Here is an 8,570-nt window from a genome sequence, read left to right on the forward strand (position 1 = left end):
CTGAAAGAAACACAAAAAAATGAATTAAATTGAGTAAATTAAGCATCATATGTTAGGCCTTTTTTCCCTTTCATATTGCATGATTTTCACATCAAAATTGTAGGGAATAGTATAATTCCCAAAGCTATAAGAACATTCAATTATAGGATCCAACTAATTAAGCAGCACCACATTCTCATAAACACCAGCGTTATGAATCTGCCATTTTTGGGCTGCTAGCTGGTCACATGCATTTGTTCCTTTAGGGGACAACATTTCAATATCTACTTAGGACCGCATCAAGTCAATGATCATATCATATTTATTCAAAAATGTTCCTGTCGGTTGTGAAACGAAAATACAAATTGCGGCTATAAAAAGCGATTCCGAAATGCGGGCGGATCACCAAATGAGCCAGTAGAAAGTCTAAAATAAGGATAAGTCCAAAATAAGTTCAAGTTAAGAAGGTAATAAAACCAAGACAATCCTTTCTCGGAGATGCTCCATCACACTATCTTAGTTGACACTGATAGCCATCTTGTGCTATTTTAAAGCAGCAAGATGCCAGGATACAAATTATTTAGTGTTTAAGTACGGATCAATCTGATTTGTTTTGTGAACCTATCTTGCTATTCACATGCCTATGAGCCTATTTATTCATGCATGCATTAGTACACCCAAAACACCCGTACCACAACAAACCATTACCTTAGGCGCTTTAGACAAATCACAAATCTTAACTGATCTATACAACAGGCAGGAATGTTATATCATATTATATATGTGCAGCATCATACAATGTACGCACACCTAACTACTCTTGGTCTGGCTTAAAAAAAAGCTACTCGATCTTGGTCTAAATTGTTTCTGCAGGATGGTAGAGTCAAACACATGCAACCTTACCTGGCTCGCTACAGAACCAACTAATAGTAACAACGGCTAGAGAGAGATGCTCAGACCCCTTAACCATAACTCCATAAGAGACCAGCTGCAAGCTTTATGAAGACAAATCAGAACACAAATGCAAAATAAAGGGGGAGCCAACAGGTAAAGAAAGCAGGAGGCCGCACAGGAACGATATAATAGGGGGAGTCCATGCTGATGGATGCATGGAAGCTCTCTTTTTGTAATTAACAGTGTAGGTAGGCATGCACAGAGATGTAGAATGTAGCATGTAACACGGACGCATGGTGTGTGCGTCGTGTAGTCACACTCAGTGTTGCACTCATGCAACATGCAAGACAAGGATCCATTTGTCCACAGCTGTGTAAACCCCACTATTTTGTGGCAGAGTGTGAGCCCAGGCACTATTGGGCCATAAAGATAGATAGGACATGTCGCCTGGAAAGGGTGAGAAACCAAAGGGAGAGAGATAATCTCCACAATCAATTCATGCAATAGTCATGCACTATTGATCAAGTAAAGATGGCGCAAGAGGGGACAACTACCTCAATCTCTCTCCCTTCGCTCCGATATCGCCTACTTAAGGGCACAAAGTTTGCTACAATGACTAGCTTCTCTCTCTCCGGCCTACACACCAAGGCATAGAAAAAAAACCAAACGTGTATTATATATATATAGAGAGAGAGGGGAACCCATACCTCCATAAACGGAGGAAACCAACACCAAGGTCAGCAGAAGAAAGACGCGCTATAACCCTTTGTTGACGAATGACGATTCTTCACCAGGGAAAAAGGAATTAAAAGGAAAATGATACCCCTCTCTCTTTCTGGTAGATTGTAAGAATCTATTTGTCATTTGGCATATCTATTAGATTTTTATTTTTAATTTAAAATAAAAACTAGATGCTCAATTAAATATCCTTGAGATCTAAGGTTTCTCAAAGCTCTCAATTAAATACCCTCGACACACACCCAGCCAGAGCTTCATATCTAAGGTTTCTCAAAGCTAAATTTAATCAACTTAGAAAATCTCGGATCTATAGCTATATACCTGAGTAACATAGACGTAGACCAAAGTTGCAATAAGAACAAATGGGAGGGGTTGTGGGGTTAAAACATTGACCGGCATCGATCGCTTCCATCATTCATAGCTCGAGTTAGATTCTCGTTGTCTCCCTCTACATATACCCCACATGCTTGTGTTTGTGCACCCTGGCCCCGGCCCTCTAGCTTTGTGCCAAATACTCTAAAAAAATTAGCCGCAAATAACTCCAAAAGACAACACTACAACAGTTCAAAGCAATGAGATTTGCCGATTGTCATATAAAGCTTCCTCTACTTTACATGCACGTTCATTCATTTACAGGGGACAAAAAAAAAAGAGACATACACTTACCCTTTAGTTGTATTTGGTTGAATATACAGTAAAGTTTAGTGTAGGGAAAATTTATATTTTAGTTAAAATGATGGAACTTTCTTTAAGGCATTATGATAACTTAAGAACATCACATTCTTCAGCCTGAGAAAAGGGTAGTATAACCATGGGCCATGGCCCATACAAACTAAAATATTTTGCGTGCAAATTTGGAGGTAGAAGGCCACATAATAACTGAATACTGGCTCAATCGATCTTTAAAAGGATTAACTGAAAAATGGTTTGAGACAAACATACTGTAGAAGTCACGTTATGGATTAGTAGCTTTGTTGCCTATGCATGGCTCGATGCATCGATGCACATGACCCACCATCAAAAAACTGTTTTACCTCTTAATGGCCACTTAGAATTTCCAGGACAACACCCCCATCAATAAAACAACAAAAAAAACTAGACACTAATAGATTATCTCACCATGAAACTCTTGTGATGCATGGTCTCTCTACTAAGAGTCAGAGGTTGATAGGGCAAAAGGATTATCTTACCATTCTCATGATCTCATCTCCTGTAATGTGGATATGGATAACATGTAATTAATTAGTTCTAAGCTTACAAGGAGATAGTAGAGCAGCCACCTCAGCTTGTCAATGGAAGCCATGCGGGGAGAACAACGAAGAGGGGCCTCCTTGCCCTCTGCTCCCGCCGTCATCGCCGTCGCTCATCTTGCCGAACTGCGCATCCATCCCTAGGTTCAGATACACCATTCTGTTGTCCAAGCTCAGATTCACCATGCTCATGTTCGTGCCACTTGCACTGTACACTGGGCCGGCGCCACCAGGAGGCTCGCTGTACATCGGCGCGGCATTGACCGGCGTTGCTGCAGTGTGCGCGTCCTCGCGGGACATGACCATGGCCGCCGACTGCACGAGCTCTAGGCATAGCCGGAGCTTGTTGGGCTCGATGTGCGCGAGGCCCGGCACCGCGCCCTTAAAGAGGAAGTCGGAGGTGAGCGTGCGGAGGATGTCGAGCGGCGTGACGCCGTCGACGGTGCGTACGTTGGGGTCGGCGTGGTGGTCGAGCAGCACTGCGACCATGTCTGGGCACACCATCTCGGCCGCGACGTGAAGTGGCGTCTTCCCGGCGGGCCCCGCCGGGTGGTTGACGTCGCCGGCGCCGAGCTCCAGCAGAGCCTTGACGACCTCCCGGCTGCAGTTCCCCACTGCGTAGTGCAGCGCGAGTGCCTCGTCGAGGTTGAGCCCCTCGCCCATTACCATGAGCTTGACGAGCTCGACGTCGGACGAATCAAGCGCGCGGCGCATGCGGTGGATCTTGTGGTGGTCGTCGATGTCGGCCGCGGACGAGGCCTCGATTCCCGCGGGGTGGTGCGGGTGGTGGTGCGCGAGGAACGGCGAGCGGCGGGACATGGTGGACTTGAGGCGGAGTTCGTCAATCTTGGCGACGACGTCAAGGGGCAGGTGCTTGGCGAGCACCTCCGGCGGGAGGCCCGACTTGGCGACGAGGTGGGAGCACGTGGTCCAGAGCTGGTGCAGGTCCTGCTTCCGCGACGCCATGAGCACCTTCATCACATCCTCGATCGACGCCTTCTCCACCATCCCGGCCAGCTGCTTCTGCAACAATTAACCAAATCCTCACTGTAAGTAGGAGCACAATGCAAAAAGCATAGAGGTGTGGAAGCACAACGCGCTGTGGGATATAAAGGGGGGAGAGATGCGAATCAGATAAGCATAGTGGATTGACCCTGTGCATAAAATATAGAGAAAGGGGAACATGAGAGTTAAACAGTATGGGAGCATCATGGTGCTGATTCGGGGAGCAAAAGTTTGGGGGAAAATCACAGAAAAGAGAGGATTAGAGAAGTAGCATTAGGTCTTGTTGAAACCCAACATGAAGAAACCCTAGACCAAATTGCAAATCAAGAGAAAAGAAGTGAAGGTGCTGGAATGCTAATTGCACAGTTTGGACTTTGGACTACGGAAAGCTTTATATATGTGCTGCTTAATTGTGCTGCAACAGTGACCATGAAAGAGTGCAGTGGTAAGATTAGATGTAAAGAAAGAAGAACATGGGAGGGTGATGCGCGAACAGTGGCGAAAAGGAAAAGAGAAATTTCCTTGTAACGAACCCTAAGAACGAAAGGAGAAAGCACGGGAGGAGGACGAAAGGATGCAAGCTGCTGCTGCTGCTGCTCAGCAGCAGACGGATCACGGATGGACGGACAGAAAGATGGATGGACAAAGAGAGAAAGAAAGCACAGGTACGCACGCGTGCGCAAGCAGGCAGGCGGCGACGGTGACGGCGACGGCGACTACTGGCTACTGCTACTCATACTTCGCTTCATTTAAAAAGGCTGGAGTCGAAGCAGGGGTACAGAGATCAAATCAATGCGGCAGAATGCTCGCCAATCCCAACATAACCAACCCCAACTCCCATCTTGATCCCCACAACATATCCTCAATTCCCAGGAAAAATAAAGGAAAGAAATTGTTCTTCTTTTCTTGTTTCTTTTCTTTCCCTTATTTAGGAGAACAGAAAGAATGAAGAAATCAGCAAAACAGCGGGCAAATCAAGAATCGCAATCGGGGGATTAGACGAGATAGTTGATTACCTGGGTGAGGAGGGCCAGCTCCTCGACGCCGAACGAGCGGGCGGCGCCGAGGGTGTCGAGCGCGAGGTCGACGGCGGCGGCGCAGTGGGTGTGCCAGCAGCCACGCTCACCGCAGCCCGGCCGGGGCTCGCCCTTCTGCGGCACCAACGACACCTGACCGCTGTACAGGAACTGCAGCAGCAGCAGGAACACCTCGTAGCTCACAGAGTTCACCGGTATCACGGCGCCGGGCGCGGCTGCCGCGGAGCCGCCGGCGCCGCGCGGGGAGGACGCGGAGGAGCCGGAGGGGGAGCGCGGGCTGAGATGGTCCAGGAGCAGCGCGCCGGGCGCGGCCGCGGCCTGGTCGGCGGCGGCGGCGGCGCCGCAGAAGAACTTGCGGAAGAAGAGGCTGCGCGCGGCGAGGATGCAGCGGTGCGCGTGCACGGGGCGGCCCTCCACGTTGAACGTGACGTCGCTGAAGGCCTGCCCGTTGATGAGAAGGTTGAGGTAGTCCATGGACAGCGACTTGAGGGTGTCCTCCATGGCCGCCCGCCCCCGCCCCGTGTCTCTTGCTCGATCTCCTCCTCCCTAGCTTGTTTCTCCTTCAATTGCTGCTAGGGTGGTGGAGATGGATCAGAGGTGAAGAGAGACTATCAGGGAGGGAGCTTGCTTTGCTCTCCTCGCCTCAGCTTCAGCCACAGCCTCAGGGAGTCAGGGGGAGGAGTGGTGGAAGCGGTTGCTACTGCTTTCCTGGCTTCTGCTGCTGCAGCTGCTCTAGAGATCCAAACTTGTGCTGCATCTCCCGATCTCTTTTGATCTTCTCTTCTGTCTGTGACCACTTCCCTTCCTCTCCCCTCTTCGCTTCTGTCCCTCTCTTTCTCTCTATCGAGTTTTTGTCCCCTCCTCCTTTTCCCCTGCCTTCTTTTCTCTCTCGACTAGAGGTGGACTGCTGTATGTGCTCGAGATTTTTTTGAGGCTGTCTTGGAGGGAGGGGGTTTGAGGTGTATGTATGGGGAAAAGAGGGCAATGCGGGTGGCTGTCCTGGGCGGCTGGGGGCATAAATAATTGGTGGGTCTACAAATGCACACACAGAGAGAGATAAACTGTACATGCACAAACAAAACATGTTCATGTCTTCACTTCAGGGGCCCGGAAATAATTTGGGGACATAGAGAGAGCATTGAGTGCGTGGAGGCATAGCGTGTGAAGAAAATTAAGAGAGTTCCATACTTCGACTGGTGAACATCATAAATCGATTGTGGCTGAAATATCTGCTTTTGTACGTAGTTGCACATCGATTATTCTCAGACCGCTGCTAAATCTAGCATAATACTAGAAACAGAGTCATGCTTGATTTGTCGAATCAATAAATGGACTATTTTTTTTTACAGAAATTACCTCGGTTTATATTGAAAGCTAATTAGTAGGTTCATAATATTATCAGAAGAAAAAGAAAACGAAAAAAACAAGTTAACAGTTGGGGAAACCAGCGGACCAGATAGTTCAAAACTTCTAAGAACCAAAGTAGCAAATACACATATCGACCTATTACAGATATTAAACGAAGGCACCAGATCAGAGCTCGCAGACATCAGAAGCTGGACCCTCGGTAGGAGTGAAACCTCGTAGCCACCCTCGGACCTGATATGAGGTATTGTCCATATTAGCCCTTCCATCTTTGTTGAATAGGATATTTTATTTCTGCACGAATGATACAATGAGGATCAGCACTCATGCATATTTGTTAGGGAACCTCTTCTCGATAGCTATGGTGTTTATTGTTCGTCACAGAGCCCAAACAATCCCTATAAAAAAATCCCTAGTTTTTGAGAGATTTTGAAATTCTTTCACGTTAATCTTAGGCGGAGACATGCTAGAAAAATAAAGAAATCATAGAAATTCTAAAAAAAACATCTGTTCATTGATTTAGCTGCTTAATAATCCATAGCCGATGAATCTTCTAGACAACCAGTACCATAAAAAACATGTAACATATTAGATGAAAGATATTGTTCAGAACATAACGCAACGAGTCACGTGTAAGGAAACATGACTTCAATCATATAAACGTCAAAAAAGAAGAGACAAAGAGCAAACTCGGTCATCAATTTAGGCACATATACGTATTGGAGTCCTCAAAAAATTTCAACTCTTGCATGCTCTAGCAGGGTAGATCATGATATGCTTTAAACCTTTTCCAAACTTTCCTTGCAATAATCAATTTAGTCATGTATACGTATTGCATTGAGTCTGGATGGTGTTTCAACTCTCGCATGCTCTAGCAGGATAGATTATGATATATACCAAATATTCTCCAAATTTTCCTTGCAAGGACTCTATATAATATCATGTATAAGTTTACATCAGATTGAGATAGAAGTTTTGTGCAAGCACTGGCGAACAAATAAAATCCAAGCAGCTGCTGGAGCGTGCCAGGGAGACAAGGAGGCATCATTGCAGGCAACACGAAGCTTGCGGACATGGCCACAAAGCAGGCGCATGAATGGCAAACCAGAGTTCTTTGCTCGATGCAGAATATCATATAGTGGTGTTAGCGCGTCCTAGAGGTCTCAGAACTCGCCTAGGGCAAGCTCGAGTGGACGACAGAAGAACGAGGAGCGGTGGTGAGGGCACGAAACTGGGGTGCGATGAAGATATGTGCGGTTGGGTTTGGCCATTTGGACCGATATTCACGTTAGAAAAAAAAAAGATCGAACCATAGGGAGGTAAGAGAAGCGAGAAGATCACAACCATTCATTTTAAACTAAACAACTCTAGGAAAGAGTATGATAATAAAAACAAGTCTCACCACAATCTTAATATAAGTGTGTTATAAATAGATAAAAAGTAGTTACCTAAATTATTACAGGATAAATTCTTTTTTAAATGACTAATATTAGAGATTAAAAATTATACTTTTATTCATATATATAAAAGAAGTGTAATTCTAAAATATCGCTATATGCTTCAAGTTATAATTCTTAAAAACACAAGAAAAACTCTTCCCCACGAAATTTATTTATGTATCTTATAAAATACTTGCACGTGCACTGATATGGACTAGTACACATATATGCTGTGTCGCTGTTAATCACATTGCAAAAACTAACAAGTCATTCCTAGTAGGTGACACATCACAATTCCTAACTATCATAATTTCATTTGCTGCTATTGAACAAAAAAGTACGGGATATTAGAGCAGTAGTAAGTCAAGAAGACGGAAAAAATATGGGAAAAAGAGCGACACCCTACCAAAAAATGATTTGGTGATAATTGCGTCCCACCTAGCTTCTAAAAAAAGAATGGATGCCTGCAAGCTTTCAAGTAAAGTATCGGCTCAGGCATACCCTTAAGATGACATGGAAGACACAGCATCTATTCAGAATTTCAGATTGTTGAGTGTGCGTAGAGATATAGCTGTATACATACGCAGCTATCAGCGATCATTCTTTCTGTTGGTTAATTTGAGAAGATTCCCCATCATGTATTTGTTAATCGTCCCAGTGATCCGAAGCATTATTAGGTGATGATTAGGGACTGCATAAAGTATCATGAAGAAATCTTTGTTAATTACTTTTTTGTTTTATAATAACGGTTCATTAGTTGCTACAGGAATATGTTCTTTATGCTACTCATTGACTTTTAGTTCCATCCTTTTCTTTTCTTTCCTTTTCCCCTATCCATTCTTCCTCTAAGATTAGATAATCCA

The 8,570-nt window shown here is 45.2% G+C and overlaps 1 protein-coding gene across 1 annotated transcript; it reads right to left on the reverse strand.

Annotated features, from left to right (window-relative positions):
* Window positions 1–2,628: 2,628 nt before the first annotated feature.
* LOC133909591 (BTB/POZ domain and ankyrin repeat-containing protein NPR5-like) lies at window positions 2,629–5,913 on the reverse strand. Its single transcript, XM_062352091.1, has 2 exons — window positions 4,883–5,913; window positions 2,629–3,884 (listed from the first exon to the last, which is right to left on the reverse strand). The coding sequence occupies exons 1-2, from the start codon at window positions 5,402–5,404 to the stop codon at window positions 2,901–2,903; spliced, it is 1,506 nt and encodes a 501-aa protein (XP_062208075.1). The 5' UTR covers window positions 5,405–5,913; the 3' UTR covers window positions 2,629–2,900.
* Window positions 5,914–8,570: the final 2,657 nt, after the last annotated feature.

The sequence above is a fragment of the Phragmites australis genome, chromosome 2, assembly GCF_958298935.1.
Source record: "Phragmites australis chromosome 2, lpPhrAust1.1, whole genome shotgun sequence".
Classification (NCBI taxonomy): Eukaryota; Viridiplantae; Streptophyta; class Magnoliopsida; order Poales; family Poaceae; genus Phragmites; species Phragmites australis.